The sequence below is a fragment of the Misgurnus anguillicaudatus genome, chromosome 2 (genome assembly GCF_027580225.2).
Source record: "Misgurnus anguillicaudatus chromosome 2, ASM2758022v2, whole genome shotgun sequence".
NCBI classification, from domain to species: domain Eukaryota; kingdom Metazoa; phylum Chordata; class Actinopteri; order Cypriniformes; family Cobitidae; genus Misgurnus; species Misgurnus anguillicaudatus.
Genome location: NC_073338.2, coordinates 27,500,023 through 27,525,826, shown reverse-complemented (window position 1 = coordinate 27,525,826; position 25,804 = coordinate 27,500,023). Strand labels below are relative to the sequence as shown.

Sequence of the window (25,804 nt, the reverse complement as noted above, 5' to 3'; positions counted from 1 at the left end):
TCAGGTCACGTGTAAGCGACACAAACGTAAACAACGTACAATGAAGAGAGAAGAGAGTTGCAGCTACAAAAACACTACGTCAAATTAAAAAAAAAAACCTTTGGAGTCGCAGCACGGCGCAGACAGTCAAACTAAGAGCAAGTCCCACCCGGTGATGCGAAGCAGTGAGCAGGAGTTCATCCACTACCCAAACAACAAAAGCTGGACTTCAGTGCAAAACCAGTAAGTGTGGGAGAGTTGAAGAACGAAAGTAACAAAGCGATTTTCTCCGAGCCCTGATAACATCTAAATCTCACTATGACCGCATATTAGCACATAACCTCTGAAAGAGTTTACAAATATCGCGTTATTTACTCACCGATTTCCACGTGTAGATCCAGAACTGTGTTTTCAACCATGATAAGTACATTCCAAAAGCGGTCTTTTTTTCTTACAACGCGTTGTGTTTCTCGTTTCATGTGTTACAATACTGATAAATCTACAAGGTATTTAGTATATAACATCCTGAAGACTTCTCCGTTTTTCAAAATAAAAGTAAGTCGAGTTTATAGAGTAAGTAGATCCTGTCGGGTCAAAAGTAACACTTGTTAGTTTTGTCCAGCTGCTAATACTGTGTATAATATGGTAAAAAATTGATATTATTCTAATTTGATTTAATTTTATTTTCATAGTGTTTAAACTATTGAATTTTTTTAGTCTCAGCAATTTAAGTTTGTACTGTTGGTTGCTTTTGAAACATTTGATAAAACTGAAATTTAAAATAAAAATGTAATTTAATTATTTTTTACAAAGATAAATGACAAAATAAGTTTGCAGTTACATATTAAAGAGGTCATAGTAATATATATTTAATAAAAACAAGTGTAACACAAAAATCTATCATGTTTTGTTGTGTTACTTTTGACCCACCTGTGTGTTACTTTCGTCCCTGCTGTCAAGGTCAAAAGTAACAATTCAGTACTCTTGTTTAAAGTGAAATTATACAGAAGTCGTTTTACATTTGTTCAAAATTCCAGCTGGTTTTGATAGACCACACTTGTGAGTTATTGACCACAACAAAAATATATCTCTGTCTAAAACATTAACTTTTAAAATTAAGTTTTTCTGAAAATGGCCCCTGCTCACCCCTATTTATGTTAAGTGAAGTCAAGAAAGACTCATATATATATATTTTAGTTTTTTAAAACACAACAGTTCAACTTAAAATGTCAGGAGATACATTGTTGACGTTACTGTTAAAAATGCACTTCCAATAAAGTGAGTGTTGGCAAAACCGGTTGTCATTTTTAATGTTGAGGCAGTGGGGGTGTTGGCAGCTACTGGAATGTAACTAACAAAGTAACTTGTAATCTAACTTAGTTACTTTTAAAATCAAGTAATCTGTAAAGTAACTTAGTTACTTTTTAAAGGAGTAATCAGTAATCAGTAATCAGATTACTTTTTCAAAGTAACTGTGGCATCACTGTGTGCGAGTCGTGACAGAAGGAATCCACCATGAATAGATCCAGCGGATTGGGGATCCGGATCAGGCCACCCGCTACTGCAAGGGAGAGAGGGAATCGGATAAGCAACATAAGGGCCCTACGCCAGCAGGGTCAACCGGTGGGTTGTCTGGCCCAAACGTTTTGGACCTTATCCTGCGGCTTGAATTATAATGACGCTGCGTTAAAGGACTTATTCAATTGTTGTCTGGATGAACGGCTACCACAGTGGGAGATGAACGGGCTGGACATTTTGGATTTCTGGGGGTTCACCCGTTACTTAGAGCATCGTAGCCAGTGGAATAATACTGTCACACCTGCGATGTCGGACAAGAGGGCCGCCACCAAGCCAGCAGTGGTTCATAAGATGGCTGTCTACAGGGATGCACCTGTGTTTGAGACTGCCACCACTATACCTGCACCTGTTCGTCAGAGGGTCTCTATTGTAGAGGAGACTATGTTCGAAAGGGCAGTGATTATGCCGGCACCTGTTCTCAAAATGGCCGCCCCTGACCCAGCAGCTGTTCCCAAGATGGCTGTCACGTTGCCTACTCCAACTTTTGAGATCGCCACGGTGATTCCGGCCCTTGCGTTCCAGAGGGTCGTTGCCTCACAGTCACCTGTTCTCAGGAGAGCCATCATCACACCCGCACCTGTGCTCAGAGAGGCACCAGAGGTATGTGCTTAAAGCTCAGTGCTTTCCGTGTTTGCCATGGCTCTGTGGTGCGGGTGGTCTGTCTTCTGCTCTTTTGTTCAGCACGACCCTGAGCCGAGTGAGTCATCTGAGCCGAGTGAGTCATCTGAGCCGAGTGAGTCATCTGAGCCGAGTGAGTCATCTGAGCCGAGTGAGTCATCTGAGCCGAGTGAGTCATCTGAGCCGAGTGAGTCATCTGAGCCGAGTGAGTCATCTGAGCCGAGTGAGTCATCTGAGCCGAGTGAGTCATCTGAGCCGAGTGAGTCATCTGAGCCGAGTGCTGAACTCTCTGCCGGTTTCAAGATGGCGGTTCCCAAGCTCCCTGCCCTCACTGCCTGGTCCAAGAAGGCCAGGGTTGAACTCTCGTTCCTATTTAACCTGGTCCAGAGGGCCTCTTTCTATTGTCTCCCTCTACCCAGGTTCCTGACACCACCAGCACCACCCTGGGTTCCTGTCCAGCCGGTTCCGCCCTGGCTTCCTGCCTTGCTGGGGTCCCTGCCTCCGCCCGCGGCTCCGCCCTGGCTCCAGCCTCCGCCCGCGGCTCCGCCCTGGCTCCAGCCTCCGCCCGCGGCTCCGCCCTGGCTCCAGCCTCCGCCCGCGGCCCCGCCCTGGCTCCAGCCTCCGCCCGCGGCCCCGCCCTGGCTCCAGCCTCCGCCCGCGGCCCCGCCCTGGCCTCCTGCTCTGCCGGCCCCGCCCTGGCCTCCTGCTCTGCCGGCCCCGCCCTGGCCTCCTGCTCTGCCGGCCCCGCCCTGGCCTCCTGCTCTGCTGGCCCCGCCCTGGGTTCTAGACCCTCCATCCCTCCTCCAGCTCCACCTCCGTTCCTCCACCCACCTGAACTTTTGTGTTTTGTCATTTGGAGTGTCTGGTAGCCACTCCTTGAGAGGGGGGTACTGTCACAGTGTCAAACTGTGTTCTGTGTGTGTCATATGTATTAGTGTTGTTCCCCGAGTTAGCCACCAGATGTCTCTTGTCTTCACTGTCACATGTGTCATGAACTGCATCTCCCATAAACCCTTCTGTCATCATTGATCATTGTACTCAGCTGTTTCCACTCACCTTGTTTAGTGTTTGTGTATTTAAGCCCTGTCTGTTCAGTCATTGTTGTGGATTCCTTGTTGTAAGTCACATCGCCTTCTGTATCTGTGTCATACCTGTCAAGTATCCCGTTTTGGCCGGGAAAGTCCCGTATTTTACCCTTCTTTCCCGCCGTCCTCCCGTATATTTTCCCGTAAATCTCCCTTATTTTAACCTGCGTAATTACAAAAATAATAATGCCCGGGTGGAGTAATAAAAAACATTCCCAATCCCAGATCGCTAAAGGTCCACTGATTCCGCTAATCCACTTCGTGTTTTCCCACCCGCTCCGCAGCATCTCTGTGTGCACTCTCTGCCTGGAGAGCGAAGACGACAGTTTCTGTCTGAAGTTTGTTGCATTAACAGGTAGATTTATTACATTATATCAGTTGTTAAACCGCAGAATTACTAATTTGGAAGTTTGTTTATGTATTTCTTCGGTTAATGATTTGCTGTCGGTGTTCTAAAAGTGCTAACAAGTTAGCAACAAACAGCAACAAAATATCCACATTATTATCGTTACAATGCTTGTCTAATGAATTAAATGTTCCCGGTCAGATCTAAGTTAACATAAACACTAAATTTGCTGTTGTTGGCACACTTTGTAGACAAAAAATACAAAAAACACCAATGCCTTCAACAAAATAAAGACAGAAAACGGAAAGGGAGGCTGGTAAAGGCAGTTCAACATTGCAAACATGGATTCAAAGCTCCATCAAGCCAGCAGGTAAATCATATTGAATATCTATTGTCACACTTTAATTCTTGTTATTATATTTTCCCATTATAATCACTTGTCTAAGTTGATGCTAGTAATATAGTAACACATCATTTATTTATAATACGTTATTAAAACCATACTAATAGTACCACCCCCCATAGTGCCCTTTTTGGTTTGGGCCACTGCCCCATCTAGCATTTTCATTTTCTAAATGACAGTTCTCATTACAAAGAAAAGTGAATGGTTTATACATTTTTGGCATTAAGGTATAATGCAAAAGAAGTTAAAATAAGGCTTTTCAACCTAAGGCCAGTGGGTTTTGTACAGATGCAAATTTGTGTGTATAGTATGTACAGTTTGAGTGTGACTTATGAAATGTTTTCACAGAGCTGTGTGTTTCACTAGTTTTCTTGCTAATGAATTAGTTTGTTTAGTTAATTTTAACACAATTATCAGCACTGGTTTAAAAAATATTATCCGTCCCTCACCAGTCTTAAAATGTAAGGAATACTAGAGCTTGTTTGGGTTGGTGGTGGGACTGTTCGCGGTGGGCGCCGGAAAATTTCCCTTATTTTCAAATCCAAAACTTGACAGGTATGATCTGTGTTTATTTATGTATATGTTCTGGATCGCCTGTATGGATATTGACCTTTGATTGGATGGATTATGCTTTTGGATCACCCTTATTAAAACTGCATTTGGATCTAACTTTTCATGTGTGCGAGTCGTGACAATGACTTGCATGCGGTAAGTAAGACTTCTACTTTATGTTGGAAATAGGCACGTGTATATTATATAAATGACACAAACATGTAGTGAATCATAAGTTAAACAGTGTTGTATAGTGTTGCATGACTCATACTTGCTCCTCCCGCAGTAGTAACTCCTCCTTCTTCATTTTTTCGTACCTTATCGGAAAGAATCGGTAAAGCTAATCTTTCTTTTATAAATCTGATTAAACTAAAGACTCTTCGGAAGATATAAAGGATGTTGTACTACTACTCCAGATTAACATCAGAAATGCAGAAACAGCGTGTGTTATGTGAGCTTTAATGCAATACTCTACCAAATATGGATTTATATATTATAGTTTATTCCCAAAACAAAAAAAAATCAAATAACACAAAATATGTGACATCACATACATAAGGGTCATTTGATAGATGCTTGTTGTAGTCAGATAAAGCAGAAAAACGTGTGAACCACTTCACCTTTCTTTTTGCCTAAAATCAAAAGGTGGCCCTGCAGTGCCACTCCATCAACTGACCCCAATTTCCTCAATGTCCAGTAACCCACTGCGTCTGATCATATTACTGTAATATCATGTGATGGAGGGCAATTTTAGGATTATTCTTTGATAAAAGCGGGCTTGGTGATCTCTAAAACACAACGGTGTGGCACAATTACTGTACAAACATTTTGAGTCAGGCTGCTCTTTAATATCCAATAGTCTCATGAGTAAAACTTAATCTCTGTAATGACCCAGTTATCTTAACTCCAAATAACATTTGAAAAAGACACCACCAACAAATACGCTAATGAAACACAATAATACACCTCCTACCTAATATCTCCTGTCAGTTCATTAGCTAAAACAAGCAGATAAATGAAATCCCAGAAGAAACTAAACAGATCTATGATCAATAAAGATGCACCCTAAAGCCCATTTGTGACTACATTCATTAATGCCAAACAATCATGCTCCAGGCAGGACCACTCACCACCCTTCCACATTCTGAGAGGTTTTTTAGGTCTGCTGGCTTCCTCTGTTGGAGGAGGAGGAAGGGTCGGGAGGACGGGGAGTGTGCTCCTCTCCGGTGCAGGTGTAGTGACAGCTGGGATAGGTGTGGTCTTCTCTCGACCCCACAGAAACCTGAACCACTGGATCTGAGATGAGTCAGTGACCGAGCTCAGGAGAACCAGACAGGTCAGCTGCAGCAATGGGGCAGCCATGCTGCTCAGCTATAAGCGCATCCACTGCTCCCGCAGTCATGAGACGCTCCCATTTGCACCTCCTCTCTGTCCCGAGGGGCCACAGATCAGACCCCTTAAAAGCCCTCAGTACCCCACAGCACCACGCAGACTTTGGTATTCGGAAGGGCAGCCAAATGTCCCATTTTCTATGTCAGAGAGTCCATTATAATGGAATTGTTGAGCACACATAGAGGCAAATTGGCAGCCTACAACTCCCTCGTTCACCCCCAGCCAAAAATCAACGCTAGACCATATCCATCCATCCATCCATACATACATATATAGGTCAGGATGAATGTTGGTTGTTCTTTGTTGGAAAAGCATTTGCATAATCAAGTGTTGACAAAATGTGACTTTCTGTACTTTTGCCTTATATTCATCTTACAAATGTTACAAACAGAGCAATATATTACCACCTCTATTAAAGATTTAATGCAGTTTGCGTACACAAACAAATGGGAAGATTTCACAACAATGACCAGTGTTTTTTAACCTTCTTCTGCTTATACTGATATAAGCAAACAGACACTGGCCACAGGGAGCAACACGCTTGCAAGTGAATGCTAGATCAACTGCTGGAGTTCAGCTCTAAAATAAAGTTTACGTGGAAAACTAAAGTAATACTGCAGTCTCATAAGAAATACAAGACTTTTTACGAAATTGATAACACATACCATTGTGCTCACAATACTCAATACCACTTGCTGTTGTATTGAGATGTTGTGAAAATTTACCCCATTGCCAATCTTTTGAAAATACTAAGAAAGTAATTTTTTTTGCATTGTAAACAGGAGGACAATGCAGAAATTCACTTAAAGATGGTGTGTGTGTGTGTGTACATTTTAGCAGCATCTAGTGGTGAGATTACGAATTGCAACCAACAGTTAAACGCATATGGTAGCCGCCACAGGACAAACATGTCGTTGTCTGAAACAACATATATACGAAACGCGCTCTGTAGAGTAGTTTGTCCGTTTAGGGCTACTGTAAAAACATGACAGCAACTTTCATGTAAAGGAGGTCCCGCGGTGTATGGAGATAAAAACAGCTCATTAAGGTATTAAAAACAGTACAGTTCATTATGTAAGGCTATATACACCACTGATAATATAGTTATGTATATTATATTGTATTTCTGCCAAGAGAACCTTCTCTAAAAGTTACACAATGATCCTTTAAATTTTCTTAGGTTATTTTTTAGCAATTTTATGAGTAATACTCATTTAGGGGTGTGGTCCTGTTCAAGACAATCTCCTGAACTCCAAACTGAATGTCAGAATGGCAAAGAAAGGTGATTTAAGCAATTAAAGAGTGTGGCATGGTTGTTGGTGCCAGATGAGCCGGTCTGAGTATTTCACAATCTGCTCAGTTACTGGGATTTTCATGCACAACCATTTCTAGGGTTTGCAAGGAATGGTGTGAAAAGGAAAAAAACATCCAGTATGCGTCAGTCCTGAGGGCAAAAATGCCTTGTTGATGCTAGAGGTCAGAGGAGAATGGGCCGACTGATTCAAGCTGCTAGAAGACCAACTTTTACTGAAATAAACAACCGAGGTATGCAGCAAAGCATTTGTAAAGCCACAACACGCACAACCTTGAGGCAGATGGACTACAACAGCAGAAGACCCCACCTGGTACCACTCATCTCCACAAATAGGAAAAAGAGGCTACAATTTGCACAAGCTCACCAAAAATGGACAGTTGAAGACTGGAAAAATGTTGCCTGGTCTGATGGGTCTCGATTTCTGTTGTGACACTCAGATGGTAGAGTCAGAATTTGTATCCATCATGCCTTGTTCCCACTGTGGTGGTGGTGTAATGGTGTGTGGGATGTTTTCTTGGCACACTTTAGGCCCCTTATTGTCAATTGGGCATCGTTTAAATGCCATGGCCTACCTAAGCATTGTTTCTGACCATGTCCATCCCTTTATGACCACCAAGTACCCATCCTCTTATGGCTACTTCCAGCAGGATAATGCACCATGTCACAAAGCCTGAATCATTTCAAATTGGTTTCTTGAACATGACAATGAGTTCACTGTACTAAAACGGCCCCCACAGTCACCAGATCTCAACCCAATAGAGCATCTTTGGGATGTGGTGGAACGGGAGCTTCGTGCCCTGGATGTGCATCCCACAAATCTCCATCAACTGCAAGATGCTATCCTATCAATATGGGCCAACATTTCTAAAGAATGCTTTCAGAACCTTGTTGAATTAATGCCACGTAGAATTAAGGCAGTTCTGAAGGCGAAAGGAGGTCAAACACAGTATTAGTATGGTGTTCCTAATAATCCTTTAGGTGAGTGTACAGTATTTCCCAAACAACAACATTTTGTATTGGCAATTTCTTTAAATTAAAAAAAGATACTCATCTTGCAGGCAACATAACTTTAAAACAGACATTGTGAAACTATGAGAAAAGAGAGTCAGTCCTATGGAAGCTGGAAGGTCCCCACATCCAATAATAAATGAGAGTTGCACTCCATAAGCAGAGGGGAAAATTAGGGCATGGAAGAATCAACCCAAAACCCTCAGCCAGGTTTTCACAGATCAGTGATCAAACACATCAATAACATGACAAAGAAAAGCCTGTTTTGTGTGTGTGTGCTTCTGTATAAATGTTTCAGAGTTTTTCAATTAACAGAGAATTTTTTAATGTGTGTGTATCTGCCTGTCAAAACTGAAGTACACAAAATAAAAAATTCATATTCAAACACGCGAAATGCCCAAACAATTCACTTGGAATTTGTAAACCAAAAAATCTGCAGCTGCAAAAAGCATTACTATTCATTTGGGAATGTTTTGGTCCCACAACCTCCCACATCCACTACTTATCAAATGCAGTTTGTAAATAAAAAGCACAAGATTGATTAAATAAACCAGTTAAGCTGCTCTTTAGTCTCCACTAAATATATCCTGCTTTTTTCCTGATCTAATGTACATTAATGTTCATCCCAGTAAGCATCATATATCCTGCTGAATGCATGTCTATGTAAAAAGTATCATGAACATAAAAGTACTAGTTTTAACAAACATGCCTTACTAAAAACATTACCTGTGTGCATGTTGAGGTAAAACAAAGGGCCCTGATGTATTTTAAGATATGTCAGTGCAAGTTGTTTTCAGTTTAGAGAGCTCTTAAAAGTGTTTAAGTCTAGGACTAGTCTAATACCTGTCCGGGAAACTGCCCCTTAATAATAAGTTTCTTGTCAAAAGCCATCAGCTGTACAATGTGAATTTCCAGTCTATAGAAAACTTTCAATTAGCAGTAGCCTCCATACAAGGACATTATGTCTAAAAGATCAATTATACAGAACTGTCCTCAAAATGCCAGAGCTAGAAACAGAATTAAGTGCTAGACATAATTATTTGCCTTACATTTCTGTTGCTTATGAAAAGCCGGTATTTTGTTGGGAAAACATATTTGTCTGCTCTCAACCTTGCAAAGCGCATGTTGCAGATGATGCACAGAAATGTGTAATTATGAAGCAATACAGCACATTTTGAGACTAACTACTGATTTTAAAATCACACAAATTAGTTAATATTAAATGTTTATCTACATGGACTAATTATTTACATGATGATTTATACCATTAAAGGAACAGTATGTAAGAAATGTATATCAATTAATCATAAAATGGCCCTGATATGTCACTAGGCATTAAGAAATCATTTTCATTTCAAATACTTATATCACTGACAACAGTGGTCTGGCCAGGATATTGTCATTTAAAAAGTGGAGTTGCAGCCCTCAACTTATGTTTATGTTGTCATGTTGTGTATTGGCCACCAGTTGTGTGATTGCAGTACCAGTTTTAGCCACAAGTTTTGTGATTGCCGTACCAGTTTTGACCACAATCCTACATACTGTTCCTTCAAGTCATTTTTACAAACATACCTTACAAAAAACAATAGTCAGGGTTTCCCTACTTTACACCGTGAGTGGGCACGCGCGCCACACGGCCGAAATGAGAAAGACGTGGTCTGGACCGTCACTGTCTGGAGGATGACTAGCCAGTTGATAAAACATCTCGGAGAATAGCACAGACGCGCTTCACACCGCGAGCGTGCACACGCGCCACACAGCCGAAATGAGATAAAGAAGTGGTCCGTCATGTCTGGAGGATAGCCAGTTGATAAAACACGTGTCCGTGAGAACTGTAGGTGGACTTATGTTTTGGGTTTATTTAAGCCTGTTATTGTATTAGTCTATAGTTCTTGCAAATTTAAAGTTAGTTTTGTTGTTTGAGCAACCTGCTAGCTAGGACTGCTAGGTTGAACGTGCCTGTTGATTTAATATAATTGTTGAGCGCTCTTGCTCATGTTATTTATGTGCATTTTTACATGCTACAGTAGTTACATACCTGTAAGATAATGTCATTAATAGTGGTTAATAATCAGTTTTTACAATCTTCACGCTATCTATCATCGTTCGCCAGACGTTCTACAACATCTGCTTCAGTTTGTGTTTATTAACCCTTTAGTTTCACTTCATCACGCAGCTCTTCCCGTTAGAGCTAAAAACATTTCATTCATTAATAATCTAGAATGTGTTCATTTTCTGTCATAGTCTCTTCAAAATTAAGTTTTATTTGAGTGTTTTAAATAAAAATATTTTAATTTTCACCATGATACGTACGCCCCGCCCCATTGATTGCCCCGCCCAAACCTACCACCTTAACTAGCAAATTTTCTGCGGGAAACCCTGATAGTGGTGTACATCTTGAGTCAAAACAATGACAATGATATATGTAAAGATACTTCAGGGCAAGATGCTTTTAAAAGAGGGCAGTTCAAACATGCATTTTAGTCTAGGATAAACTCTGTCCTGGAAACATCCCCATAATATTTAGTTTAATACTCTTAAGCATTTTAACAATTATTTAAAAAGTGGCGTTGCAGCCCTCAACTGATGTTTATGTTGTCATGTTGTGTATTGGCCAACAGAGGCCTATACCATGAAGTCGGTTTAGTTGGTGAGCCAGGTAAGTTTAAAATTAGTTTGTGAAAATCCTGGGTTTTGGGTACCATGAAGATAGCTTGTACCAACAAGGCCTGTTCACATTGGCTTAGTTTTGTCAACTTAAAACTAATCCTGTAACCCTGAGTTTGTTTAACCATTTTCATGGTATAGGATCCAGTTGTGTGATTGTAGTACCAGTTTTAGCCACAAGTTTGTGATTGCAGTACCAGTTTTGGCCACAATCCTACATACTGTTCCTTTAAATAAAGTGAATTTTACAAGCTTTATGATTTGTTATTGAATTCATTTAAATACCTTCTATTTACATTTGGCAGACAAAGTAACTTACAGTGCATTCAAGTTGCAGATTTTATGTGTTGCAATGAAACCTATTACCTTGCTGCTAACACATTTGGATTGTGGGGATAGTTTACCCAAAAATGAAACTTCTGTCATCTTTTACTCACACTCATGTTTCTTCATGAGTTTCTTTATTCTTAAGGTATTTAGAAGATATTTTGATAAATGATGGCAACCACACAATTGACGTACCCCTTGACTTCCATAGTAGGAAAAGCAAATATTATGAGCCCAGGTTTGGAAAGCCTCGTCAAGATGGGCAGCATGTTATCCTCCAGCTCCCCCTAGTGGCGAGTTACAGAATATGTAACCCAGTGTAAGATCTACTAGTTAAGCAGTGTCCCAAATGTTCAAAACAAAATGTAACAAAAGTATAAACACTACCGATCTCCTAAAGGTTTAATCTTTGACTCTGTCTGTTCTGTCCACTGATTGGTTGTAAGGGTGTGTGAGAGTCAAGATACTGAGGGATTATCATCAGAACAAGTTAAAGAACACAAGCTGACAGACGCTGGGCTTCAGTAATTAATTAGCAAAATGAAGGAGGCCTTATGAGTGAACAAAAACAGTGCTATGACACATTAAATCAAAATCATGCAGGTCACTTTCGGTAAAGCCTGCCTACTACGTAAAATAAACTTTCACATGAATAATGAACCATGAGTTTCACCCTTAATCCTTCTGACAACATGGTCAACTCCCAGCAAGCAAAAGCCATCATTTTGCCATCTAAGTAAAGTATAGACCTGATATAGTCTGGACCCACTTTTAGCCAAAATAACCTTAAAATTTGGAGTCATTTATTTATTTTCTTCTTTTATTCTTGAGCCGTGGTTAGATGTCTACATCATGTAAACGCAAAATTGCAATATCACAAAAGTTACTAAACCTACTCAAAAACTTGAACATACTTTAAAAGTATGTTTGAACTGTGTATCTATTGCTGGACTGACACCATGACATGCAGTCAGGCAGTGAGTGACATCACAGACAGTCGGTTTATTGAGCCAATCAGTACGAGTTGTTTGTTGGGAAAAAGTTGGGTCAGATCAGACAGTGGGCTACTGTTCCACGCTCTGACTCAGGTCATTATAACATTTTCGAGATCTGCCCTCCTTATAAACCTGTAAGGGCAGAGAGTAAGCTCAAACTCAATGGTGCTTCTGTTTAAGATGTATGAAATATGTTTTCATTGCAGAATAACCCCCACCTCGTTTTTACTTGTTGCAGATATTCAAGTCAGGTTTTTGCCACTTGTTGAGAGCAGGAAATGTTTGGTTTAATGTATATTTAAAGTGGCCAGCCTATTCCTTCTAGATTTTGTCATACATTTCACTAACATAATCAAACTTTAATTGTAACTTGTTTATTAAAGAAATAGCTAGCCCCAAAGTAATAAATATACTTGCTGTCATGTTGTCCAAACATGTGACTCCATGTGCTTCAATAGAACACAAAAGGTCAATTAAATTACTTTTAACCACTTAACTGTCACTGTTCCTGTAGAGGAACACCTAGGTTTACTTCAATATTTTGGATGTAAATGTTTATTGAATCATGACAAACTATATATTTTTGGAAAGGTCTAAGCCTCTAGAATACATATTTCAGCAGTGTTTTATAAAATAAATTATATAGGGAGAGTAATTGATTACTTTATGAAGAGAGTGCGCCTCAAAACATTTATGTCCTGCTAAATGTCATTGTCCCACTGGTGGGATGCCTACAATTACTTCAGTGTTTTGCATATGAATTCTTATCCAATCATGACAAACTGTATATCAATGGAAAGCTCTAAGAGTGTAGTTTTCATTTGTCATCATCATTTTGGGAAAATATTGACATAGTTTGAGTCATTTTCTAAAAGGTCACAGACCCTCAAGCGGGCCCACATTGTTTTTACATATTTATAATACTAATACCCTATCCTAAACCTAAAAATCTTGACAAACTATATATCTTTGGAAAGCTCTAAGAGTGTAGTTTTCATATTTCATCACAATTTTTGGAAAATTATGACATAGTGAGAGTCAGTTTCTAAAACGTCACGGGCCACAGGTGGACCCAATTTGTTTTTACATATGTATAGCACTAATACCCTGTTCTAAACCTAAAAAATCTTGTCAAACTATATATCTTTGGAAAGCTCTTAGAGTGTAGTTTTCATATTTCATCAAAATTTTGGGAAAGAAATGACGTAGTGAGAGTCAATTTCTAAAAGATCACAGGCCAACATGTAGGCCCAATTTGTTTTTACATATGTCTAACACTAAACCCCTACTCTAAACCTAAAAAATATTGATAAACTATATATCACTGGAAAGCTCTCAGAATGTAGTTTTTATATTTCAAGGTCATCTGATGATAGAAATAATGTAGTGACAGTTTTTAGTTACATGACCCCACCCCCCATAGGAATGCATATTAATTTTATATATTCATAATTCTAATATCATATTATAAATCTTCAAAAATGTTGACAAACTATATATCATTGGAAAGCTCCAAGAATGTAGTTTTCATATTTGAAAACGTTTTAGCAGTTATAATAATACAGTGACAGTATTTTATCAATTTGTGACAAGAGAATGCAGCAAACCGTTGACATCTAGTGGCCGTTGTTGGTAAAACCACTAAAAGTGTTACACAAACCTCATTTTTTGTGATTTTAACTTAAAATTTGGATCACAACTGCTTGAGACATATGGCCTCATGTTTACATTATTACTTTTGTGAAACATGTTCATTTTTATAATTTTATTTATCACATTAATATGTTATTGCATTATTTTTAATTATTATAATAAATTTAAACTGCTATAACAATTTTTCTGTTAAATATTTTCACCTCCAGAAACATCAGTGAAAAACCTTACATTGTCTTCTTTAAAACAAGACCAAGATTAGTCTTTTAGACCAAAAAATGCCAAAGTTATATTAATTTGAACCTGCACATCAAATTTTCACCCCCCACTCTAAAGGGTGGAGTGACAGGCAAGTGGTCTACTTAAATGTATTTTTTACACAAGGCTTAATATAACTTTAAAAATACTATATAATTCCCAAGTCATATTGATTGGACGACAGGAAAGTGTTTTTTCTGTGTTTTTGAAGCTTTGATTGTGTTTATAGTGCGCAATATAACATGTGTTCATGTTTCACGTGTAAAAAACAAAATTGACTTATCTGTATAGCGCTGTTTTCACTGTCATCAACACGGGCTGATGTCTTCCTTGTTGTATGAAGTCCCTCCTTTAGAAATACACATCGAGTTCTGATTGTGTAGTAGTTTGTTTAGTGTGTTGTGATTTATAGCTTGCCGACCGTTAGCTTAGCTGGCGACTGACGTATTCCTGTGGGCGGAGTTTAGTCAGAAAACGTCATTAAAGCAGGAAGTAAAGGGCTGCAGTCCAAACCGGCCGTTCGCTGGCTTTGAAAGGCGAATTCTGTTAAAGAAAATATATCGCCTGGCAGTGAACTTTGAGCTTTATCATTTAACAGGTATTATTCATTCTATTATAGCAACATTACACACTAACTAGGGTTTAAAAAATGGGATCAGAAAGAACGTGAACTTTAATATACCTTGCTAAACTATTTTGAACATTACTGAACTGATATTGAACTTCTTGACTTTTTAACTAGAATCAAGCCTACATTTTTTTTTACATATTAACTAATATGAGCATGACCTTTCTTACTGGAGATGCATTTAGTTTAGGTTACTTCTTTTTTTATCAGGGATAAAGCACATTATTAATGCATAAATATGTAAAATGCACCAGATTTAGCCAATATTGACAAAAGTTTTCATCCGTAGTCCCTTTTGGCAGGTTGATGTTTAGGACAGAAGTAAACTATGAACAAAGAATATTGATACATCACATTAAGAACATGGAGAAGATAGAAAAGCAGGTAAAAATAAAAGCATAACCAGGGACGTGCACAGGAATTTTGAGGGGCAGTTGCTCTGACCTAAAAAAAAGGGCACCCCCCCAAAAAAAACCTCACGGGCTATATGAAGGATTGAAAATAACAGGGTCTTTATTATATATATATATATATATATATATATATATATATATATATATATATATATATATATATATATATATATATATATATATATATATATATATATATATATATATATATATATATATGGCATATGGGCAGTTGCCCGGGCAACCTGAGCAACCCCCCTGTGCACGTCCCTGCAGACTACCATCCATAAATCACTAATGTTCACAATTTTGGTGGGTCAATTACCATGATTTTAAATTCTTCGAAACTTAATTTCTTTCAACAATCTGGGGGTCTATTCCACTTATGTGTTCCTTTATAAGTCTAATTAGTACCAACGATGCTGCAGGTAATGAGAGAAAGAGATGCTTGTGTGTGTTAAGGGAGTGTATTCTCATTGTAATATAAAGTACCTGAGGAGTCTAGGCCTGACTCCTGGGCAGAGAATGATAGGAATTTCCAGGTCAAGCATCCCCCAGATGCTCTGTTCAAACTCATTTACTCAATCACCCACCTGGAGGTCACATGTGAATGACAATAGAAAAATGCTCTCATTCGAAGTAATTACAAATTTGCATGATGAGATATGTTATTATGGAGAAAGAGTTAGCGTTTATTTTAGGGTTAGGGGTTTCTGGGGTGATCTGCTTAATTAAAACCCTTTAAAAAAAAACAAATATTATATTAATAACTTTAGATTGAAAATTACAATGACACATATTACTTTGTTTATTCAATGTAAATGGAACATTATTCTTGTCTTTAAAGGTTCCTCTTTGGGAACCCTTTGATGTGTTGTTTTATTTTGAAACAATTTGTAGAAACAACACATAAAAGACACAAACTAACAAGGTTAAATGTTACTATAGCACCTGAGCAGTTTATAGGTACTCTAAGTGAATTCACGCGTTTTAGGCCATAAAACATTTTTTTGTTTCATACAGTAAACATCTCCTCACTATCTGTTCGCTGCCTGTCCCCTGAACAAACTGTAAAAAAAAACGCGGTCTCTGCAGACAGCCCAGACTTCGCAAACTGCAACAAAAACAAAGTGGTCAAACCTACCACCACGAAACATAACAAAGTGTTCCAGCCAATAAACGACAAGAAGGATTTGGGAGTGGGGTTGGGCGCGTTCATGACTCGTTCAGAAAGCACGGAATGGAGGGGGAGGGGATGAGTTAGCTATGCTCCGTTTAGTTTGACAACACTTCGAACGTCAACAGGAAGGAACGTCACACAGATTCCCTTAGAGCGCCTTTAATAGGCTTGACCACAAACTCCATTCATCCCTCTAGTTGTAGCTGTCAACCCAAATGTGGCCACCTGTCAGTACAAATCTGTTTAACACATGCAATAAGCTCTGATTCCTGAATATGATTTGAACATGACGTACTACGAGTCTAGTTAACTCAAAACAATATATTTTAAACATTTGCAGAATACTATGTACCATAAAGTAGGCACTGACCGATGGTTGAGCATCCATGGAAATGTACGATATTGCATTCCAATACTATCAGTACTAAATAGTAGTTGAAATTATATTTACTATGTCCCATCTCTTTCAATGAACTCAAATATACTTTCCCCTAACAAAACAGTGCATAACGTTAAAGGGCATATAGGCCTATTGGGATGCAGGCTATGTTTTGACGTAATCAGGTGTTCAGGTCACAAACTAACATGGTGAGGCAGACTGGATAAACAGACAGACATGTTATTTTAATGTTTGTAATTACATTAATGCCCCTTAACCGTGCCTATTGCGCACAGTACATACGTCGCTGCGCAAAGTCAGACGAGGCTGAAGTCAGTTTCTTATTTGCAGCATCTTATTGACGCTATTTGCATTAAGGATGCAAAGGGAGCGCTGATAAGCACACTTCGGAGTGTAAAAATGACAGATGGGACACCCAACGGACTCGTAGACTAAGCGAGCACGCGCAATTTAAGGCCACAAGACCGAAAGTCCACATGAAGTGCGCCTTTTGGGACAGGGCCAAAGCCAGCTCTCTGCATTATTTCCGCACTCACCGCTGAGCGCCAAGAGTAAAAAACGTTCAACTTTGAAAAGCTCAGCTCGTCAATGTCAGTTCTCACACGGCCGTGATTGGACCGCCGTGTGAGAACTGACAAGTGGAGCTTTTCACCCAAAGTTGAATATTTTTCATCTCTCTTCGCTCAGCGCTGCGTGAAAAACGCCAAGCTTCCATTGGAAACAATTGAAAATGCTGCTGCCGTAAAAGCTTTAGTGTGCACGTCCCCTAACAGTACTGCAGAATGTCTTTGGTATTGCATAAATATTTGTAATTTTGCACAAAAATCCTACGTAATGATATTTAATTCATATAGATATAAACTGCTTCGAAGGCCGGATATTTCATGCCCACCTCTGTGCTAAACCCATATGTGTTTTCTTAAGTGAAACACAATAGCTCATGCATGCATTTTTAAAAATGCATTCAGCCAAGCATCACCTGAACCAAAAATCAAATGATCCCAGACAAATCCTGTATGCATTTCTCGTGTATTTTCCGTAATGTCTTTGTGAAATGGTCTCTATTGTGTTCGACAGCATAAAGAACACATTCTGAGATTGAACAGAGTTACTAACCATTCACTGTCATTTAGCATGCAGCATCGACATTCTTACAATTTTCTCCTCCTGTGTTTCGCTAAAGGCTAAGTCATATGCATGCGTGATAGTAATAAACGACTTTTAAAGTGAACAAGCCCTTTAAAGCTCCCCTCAAGAGGCATGCCATTGTTTCCTAAATGAGACCTTTTTATTCCATGCTTCTGTGCCAGAAAAGTAAGGATTCTGCTTCTCAATGTGATTTCACAATTAAACACACAAATTCAACACCATACAGACATGTACTGTATGGCTTACAGTATATGCTAGGATTGTCAGTAGAAATTGATTGTCCATTCAGTTCATTCTCATCCTCAGTCTGACCCTTATCCAAAGTTCCCTGCATGTGATTGGTTAAGGAGGTGGTGGCGGGGGATGATGTTTTTTTCCATGTTGTATATTTTCCGATGTGTGTAATAGATCACTGTAAATGCTAAATGGCTGTATTGTATATCTGAAAAATGGCGGATGGGAACTTGCTGTAAATCAATGATGTCACTTTTGGGGTCAATGTGCTTTTCAATGTTTTACAGCAATGCACAGAGGAAACAGCTCATTTCAAAAATCGCAGACAGCATAACTCTGTTATAGTGTTGATTTTGATTAATGCTAATCTTTGCACCGCTTTAACGCAAACTAATTTCACAAAGTATTTAAATAAAATCAGACCTGACTGGAAATAAAATAAAACTTTCATTATCTCATTCTGCATTTGACCTCATGCCAGACCCCACAATGAGTGACCACACTAATAGCTTAACAAATGACCACTGTGACTCCACTGTGAAATGTATAACTACTATTTATATATCTCAAACTAAAGACCTTAATACTGTAGACTTGATAAATACAGTGATTAAATGATTTTCAGCCAGCAAATACAAATGATCACAATGTGAAAATAGGCCTATTTAAGATGCATTACATGAATCAAACCGACAGCAAAAGCATCAGTACATAGCAGAATAACAAGTGATTATTTGTTTTATCAGCAGAACAGTGTCAGAAAGAAACTCGGCTACACATTTTGAGAAAGCCAAGCTGTGAGAGGGTTGTGCATAAAATCTACAATAACTGCTAAATTACTGTTAGTCAATTATCCACTTACACTCACCTAAAGGATTATTAGGAACAGCATACTAATACTGTGTTTGACCCCCTTTTGCCCAGAGAACTGCATTAATTCTACGTGGCATTGATTCAACAAGGTTCTGAAAGCATTCTTTAGAAATGTTGGCCCATATTGATAGGATAGCATCTTGCAGTTGATGGAGATTTGTGGGATGCACATCCAGGGCACGAAGCTCCCGTTCCACCACATCCCAAAGATGCTCTATTGGGTTGAGATCTGGTGACTTTGGGGGCCATTTTAGTACATTGTCATGTTCAAGAACCAATTTGAAATGATTTGAGCTTTGTGACATGGTGCATTATCCTGCTGGAAGTAGCCATCAGAGGATGGGTACATGGTGGTCATAAAGGGATAGACATGGTCAGAAACAATGCTCAGATGGGCAGTGGAATTTAAACGATGCCTAATTGGCACTAAGGGGCCTAAAGTGTGTCAAAAAAACATCCGCCTCACCATTACACCACCAGCACCAGCCTGCACAGTAGTAACAAGTCATGATGGATCAATTTTCTCATTCTGTTTACGCCAAATTCTGACTCTACCATTGAATGTCTTAACAGAAATCGAGACTCATCAGATCAGGCAACATTTTTCCAGTTTTTAACTGTCTAATTTTGGTGAGCTTGAGCAAATTGTCGCCTCTTTTTCCGATTTGTAGTGGAGATGAGTGGTACCCGGTGGGGTGTTCTGCTGTTGTAGCCCATCCGCCTCAAGGTTGTTGCGTAGTGTGGCTTCACAAATGCTTTGCTGCATACCTCGGTTGTAACGAGTCGGCCCATTCTCCTCTGACCTCTAGCATCAACAATGCATTTTCGCCCACAGGACTGCCGCATACTGCATGTTTTTCCCTTTTCACATCATTCTTTGCAAACCCTAGAAATGGATGTGCATGAAAATCCCAGTAACTGAGCAGATTGTGAAATACTCAGACTGGCCCGTCTGGCACCAACAACCATGCCATGCTCAAAATTGCTTAAATGACCTTTCTTTCCCATTCTGACATTCAGTTTGGAGTTCAGGAGATTGTCTTGACCAGGACCACACCCCTAAATGCATTGAAGCAACTGCCATGTGATTGGTTGATTAGATAATTGCATTAATGAGAAATTGAACAGGCTTTCCTAATAATCCTTTAGGTGAGTGTATACATATAAATAAACTTCTAAGTAAATTTTAAATACTTTAAGGGGACATTTCATGAAAAATTTTTCCTTGTTTAAGCGGTCCTCAGTGCTTCTATCAGCCTAGAAAATGTGAAAAAGAACATCTCAGTAAGTTAGTTTTAGTAAACCATTCTCTGCAAGCATGTGAAAAAATAGGTAATTGAAATCTGGCTCCCCCTGTGATGTCAGAAGGGGATAATACTGCCCCTTAATCTGCACTGTCCAACCATGACACTGCCATTTAGTGCAGAGATCAGCTAATTGCATTTAAAAGGACACACCCAAAACAGCACATTTTCACTCACACCTACAAAGTGGCAATTTTAACATGCTATATAAATTATCTGTGTGCTGTTTTGAGCTAAAACTTCACATACGTACTCTGGGGACACCAAAGATTTATTTTACATCTTTAACACTCAAATTAACCTTATTTGATTGTCATCTTACATAGGCTGATTGTTGTCTTCATTGACAAAATAGATAAATCAACTCCATAAAGTTTACAGAACCCAAACAATTGAACTACTCTAAAAAGTAAATCCACTTTCATTATCTGTTTATATAATCTGCGTATGTGTCATCCACAGACATATCACTACCCAACATAGCTAATGTAGATTGTAAGTGACAATTAGCACTATTAAAAATAAAGACACTACAAAAAGGTTCCTCACAGCGATGCCATAGAAGAACTATTTTTTGGAACCATTATTTAACTTACTGAAGAAATTAGTGTATCACAGTAGTGATACAAATTCAAACTGATGTTGTTTTTCAGGTCACTGGAGAGCAGATCAAGTTATGTGGATGTCATGCTGTTTGGATGATTGTCCTTTGAAGACAGTGGGCCTATTAACTAAGCTGCATGGAGAGGATATAAAAGATTTACTTGATTCTGAAAGTTTTTCTTTTAATTTAGCCACTCCAGATATCTGAGCACAGCACTGTGTTGAAATATGAAGAAATTATGGCACAGTTTGGACCATCCTGAAAGCATATACAATTAACATCGCAATAAAAAAAGCCACCTTAAACCACTTCATCTGTTGACTCCACTTGACTTCTCAGACAACACATGGTTTACTGCATGTCACCTAATCCAGAGTCAACACAGACAGCCCAGTCAAACCTGATGGCAACCAGATACACACAGATGTTTCTGTTGTCTGTAATAAGGATCGTATGGATGAATGGTTCACAGAACACAGGTACTGCACAAAATGTCTTTGAAGTAACATGAGAATAATTTGAAATTTAAAGGCCAGTTCACACAAAGGACAATAAAGACAAGATAATGTTTTAAAATGTTGAGAAATAGTTTGAAAGTCAATTAAAATGGCGTTGTCCACTCCACACCATAACTGTAAGGGGGCATGCACACCAAAGTTTTACGCCGGCGGCCGTATGTTTTCAATTGTTTCCAATGAAAGTGCTGCGTTTTTCAAAAAAGTTAGCATCTAGCGTTTTTTCCGCGCTGAACGCTGAGAGTTAGAAATTATTCAACTTTGACTGAAAGCTCAGCTTGTCAATGTCAGTTCTCACATGGCCGTCCAATCACAGTGGAGGAGGGGCGGGAAAAATATCACAACAACCAACCGGTCCATCGTATACAATGACTGATAAACAAAGCAAAAGTATCACAGCAACCAAAGCCACGTTAAAAAAGTTTTGGTGTGCCCTTAAGCTTTGCCCAACAAGCAATTTTGCATTTTAAAGGCACACTCCACGGTTTTTGAAAATATGCTCATTTTCCAGCTCCTCTAGAGTTAAACATTTGATTCTTATCATTTTGGAATCCATTCAGCTGATCTCGGGGTCTGGCACTAGCACTTTTAGCATAGCTTAGCACAATCCATTGAATCTGATCAGACCATAAGTATCGCGCAAAAAAATAACCAAAGAGTTTCGATATTTTTCCAGTAGTGATTTTACGCACTGCCCGAAAATAGTCCCCTGCCATTGAAAGTAACCAAGGGGACTATTTTCGGGCAGTGAGTAATATCACTACGCCTGCTGCAGCCATGTTACTTCAGCAAAGTCCTTGATTATTACGCCAGAATGAGAGTATAGTTCATAGCCATATCTGCCTAGAAAATCGCAACTTTTAATTTTCTGCCTGTCTTAGTACACAATGTAACTACAGACGAGTCAAGTTTTAAATAAGAAAAAATATTGAAACTCTTTGGTTATTTTTAGCACGACGCTAATGGTCTAATCAGATTCAATGGATTGTGCTAAGCTATGCTAAAAGTGATCAGCTGAATGGATTCCAAAACAGTAAGAATCAAATGTTTAACTCTAGGGGAGCTGGAAAATTAGCATAAAAAGTGGTATGTCTCTGTAAAGATGTCTAAAAGCCATTAAAACACAACCCAGACGTCTAGGCTAAATCAAGGCAAAATTTGGGCAGTAAGTGAAATTAATAGATATATAACCATAACCCAAAAATAAATAAAATAAAATAGATAAATAAATGAAACCAAATCAAACACCTTGCAATCACTGTTGACATACATCTCTCAAGTGTGGATAATTTTTCCAAAAAATAAAAATGACTTCAAATGTATTTTAGCTAAAAATGCCGAGATATATACGTTCTATAGTTAACCTAGTCCTAGACGGGAAAATTATGGCTATTGCTAAGATCACTTTCAAAGTAATAGTTTTCAAGATGATGTTTTGACAGCCAATGAAAAATTTAAATTCCAATTTAAAGAGCTTGCACATTTAAAATGTGAAACTGGTACAGACGCTTTTATATATATATATATATTTTTCCTCATCTCAAAACATGTCTATAACATCTTACAGATGAATTGAATGCACCTTTTCTGAAGCAGAAATGTATCAAATGTGAAACTAAACAAACAAACATATTTTTGCTGTATACTAAAATTACACAATATTGCACAATTTCCCAAAATAGGCATACATCTGGATTTAAAATCACATGAACATCTCTAAGCTGAATGAAGCTATTCATCTGCAAGTCATTTTAAGAAACATAGAGATTTACCAAGGGGCTCCATCATAAGATCTTAAAAGTAATGTAGCATTTCTCTTCCACATATACACATCTTTAAGTGTGTCTGCGTATAATGCAATCAATTGTGGGTCTACATTATTTATATAAAATGTAAAAATCATTCCACTTAAAACCATGTCAAGAATGTATGTCTTTTGGTAAACATCAACTTCATCTTAGACACAACATCTTTCATCTTCAATTCTTCCTTTACATCACCCAAAGGCCTACAGGTGTCAGATTTAATAGTTAATCTGCAATTCATATTTTTCTCCATTTATGCATATAAAATGCAAATTCTTTCCATGCAGTCCAGTGGCTCAAATTATAATGCCGTTACATTAAAAGTTATATGTAAATATAAAGTCATGCACTTACCCTCCATCACATGAAGAGCTGATGAGAGACACCATAAGGCAAGATGCGCACCAATCAGACAAAACATGAGGCTAAATGAAGAGAGTCAATGTTAATAAAAATTACAATACCATATATCTATTGCAGTTTGAATTAAATAAGTCATTCACACAATCCACTTACCGTGGTTTCATTTTTATAAAAATCCAAAATTCCCCCAAAAAATGTTTTTTAGTGCAAAATGTGCATATTAACAGTGTCTGTCACACGTGCTTTCCTCCTCGACTCTCCAAGACTCTCACTTAGACTGCCTGCAGTAGCACACAGAACAAAGACTGCCTCAGTCTCAGCACTATACAGCACTGCTGAAACCCGACCCCAAAAATCTCTGAGAAGCGACGCTCTCCACTCTTTCAAATCCGTTTTAGTGCAGTGACCCCATAAACAACTTGACTGTTCAATCTTTCAACAAATATGTTTTTCTGTGTATCACTCTTGGCTGTGAATTACAACATGCATCAGTCCAAGACTTTTCTTTAAAGTGCACCGTTATTTACTGAAGCTGTGTTAACAGGTAAATGATCACGTCCATTAAGCTATATCCCTATATTAATTTTGCACTATGGTAAAAATACTTCAAAACTAAAAGGCATTCATTTTGGGCCCCACACTACTATATATTGTCACGATATTATGGCAGCTATTGTTTAGTCATCTTTTTTGTCACTACTATATATTGTCACGATATTATGGCAGCTATTGTTTAGTCATCTTTTTTGTAATAACATTTCCATCAGCCCAACTGTCAACATTTCTAACTTTAATTGCCCCTGTACTTCTTTTTGTGAACCATGTCGCATAACTTGGCAAACTCTTTTTCACAAAACACTGACAATAACATCCACGAAGGACCACCTGGGAAGCAAAAGCCTTTTTAGACGTTCACCCGAGAGCTTAAACCCCTGCTGTCCCCCATTGGCTTGCCGAGTTGCCTCAAGGCATCACCTCTACCTGAAACAATGCAACGAATCAGGAGTGCAGATCCCAGAACTGACAAAACATCTCAGTTCTTTGGTCCTGAACAAAAGGTCCTGCTCCATAAGAGCCTGTCTGTTCTTAACCACTTCACTATTTCTATTATCAAAGGAGTCCTTATCATTTAGTCTGAATGATAAACCATTTTGTTAAGGTGGTAAATGAAAGGGTGAGTCCAGTAGTTAGCTAGTCTCTAGTTTTGTGGAAAAGCTTTTGAAATGCTGGAGAATGCATGATGTGCCACAGTATTAACTGGAGAACAAATCACCATACGCTGTAAAAGTGATTTCTAGAAACTGACAAAATATCCAGCCATAAAATATGATTGTAAAAAGTGAAAGAATCTAAAACTTAAATTGGTAACACCTAAAAATGTTTTTTTTATTATTTATATTTTTACCCTAAGTGAAACTAAAGTGAAATTTTAAGTTGAACAAACATAACTTTTTGGGGGGTTACAAATTAAAGTAATTTTTGGCAGCCATTTTTACTGGCTGGATGTTTTGCAGTGGCGGCCGGTGACTTATTTTTTCCGAGGGCGCACGATGTGACGTTTGTCACAACATGTATGTAGCCCGTCATGTGTGTGTTCGGCGCGTCGATTGAACATATGTGCATTACGTGTTTTGTCAAAATAAGTGCCTGCTGCAGACGTGTCTAAAGAGTTTATGATAAAAGAGACGCTCGCATTTGCCAGATAATCTCATGTGTAATCAAAGTTTACTGTTAAGGAAGTGTCTTGTGTGTATTTTGTGAACGTGAGCGTCTTTTTATCATAAAACAGTTTTGACGCATGTGCAGCAGGCACTTATTTTGACAAAACACGTGATGCACATGGTTCACATGACGCAACAAACACATATTTTGAACTTGTTCCCCTCAGAAGAGAAGTCACCAACCACTACTGATGTTTTGTCAGTTTCTAGATCTTTGATCGCTATCTAATAAAATAGACACATTTAACAGAAAGCTCATAAATTAAGTGCTTCACATTTAGACATGAATGTTTAATGTAATACATGAATAAATTATTTAATGGTAATTTCAAGGTCTCCAATACACGAGGATATAAATCATTGTTATGGAAATGATTTATATGCATTATGATGCACATGGCTGACCAAATTTAACTGACTCAACTGGACTGACAAAGTC

The 25,804-nt window shown here is 38.5% G+C and overlaps 1 protein-coding gene across 3 annotated transcripts in view; it reads right to left on the bottom strand.

The window, feature by feature from the left end:
- Positions 1–23,975, bottom strand: part of col15a1b (collagen, type XV, alpha 1b) — a 56,507-nt gene extending 32,532 nt beyond the window's left edge. For 2 of the 3 annotated variants that reach the window (XM_073875847.1, XM_073875850.1), the window contains exons 1-2: positions 23,798–23,974; positions 23,636–23,706 (exon numbers count right to left, since the gene is read on the bottom strand). In XM_073875847.1, coding sequence (XP_073731948.1) covers positions 23,636–23,706; positions 23,798–23,808 — 82 coding nt within the window. In that variant the 5' untranslated portion in view covers positions 23,809–23,974. Of the gene's footprint in view, positions 1–23,635; positions 23,707–23,797 lie in introns of all 3 variants that reach the window. The other variant, XM_073875851.1, reaches the window with a different exon arrangement.
- Positions 23,976–25,804: the final 1,829 nt, after the last annotated feature.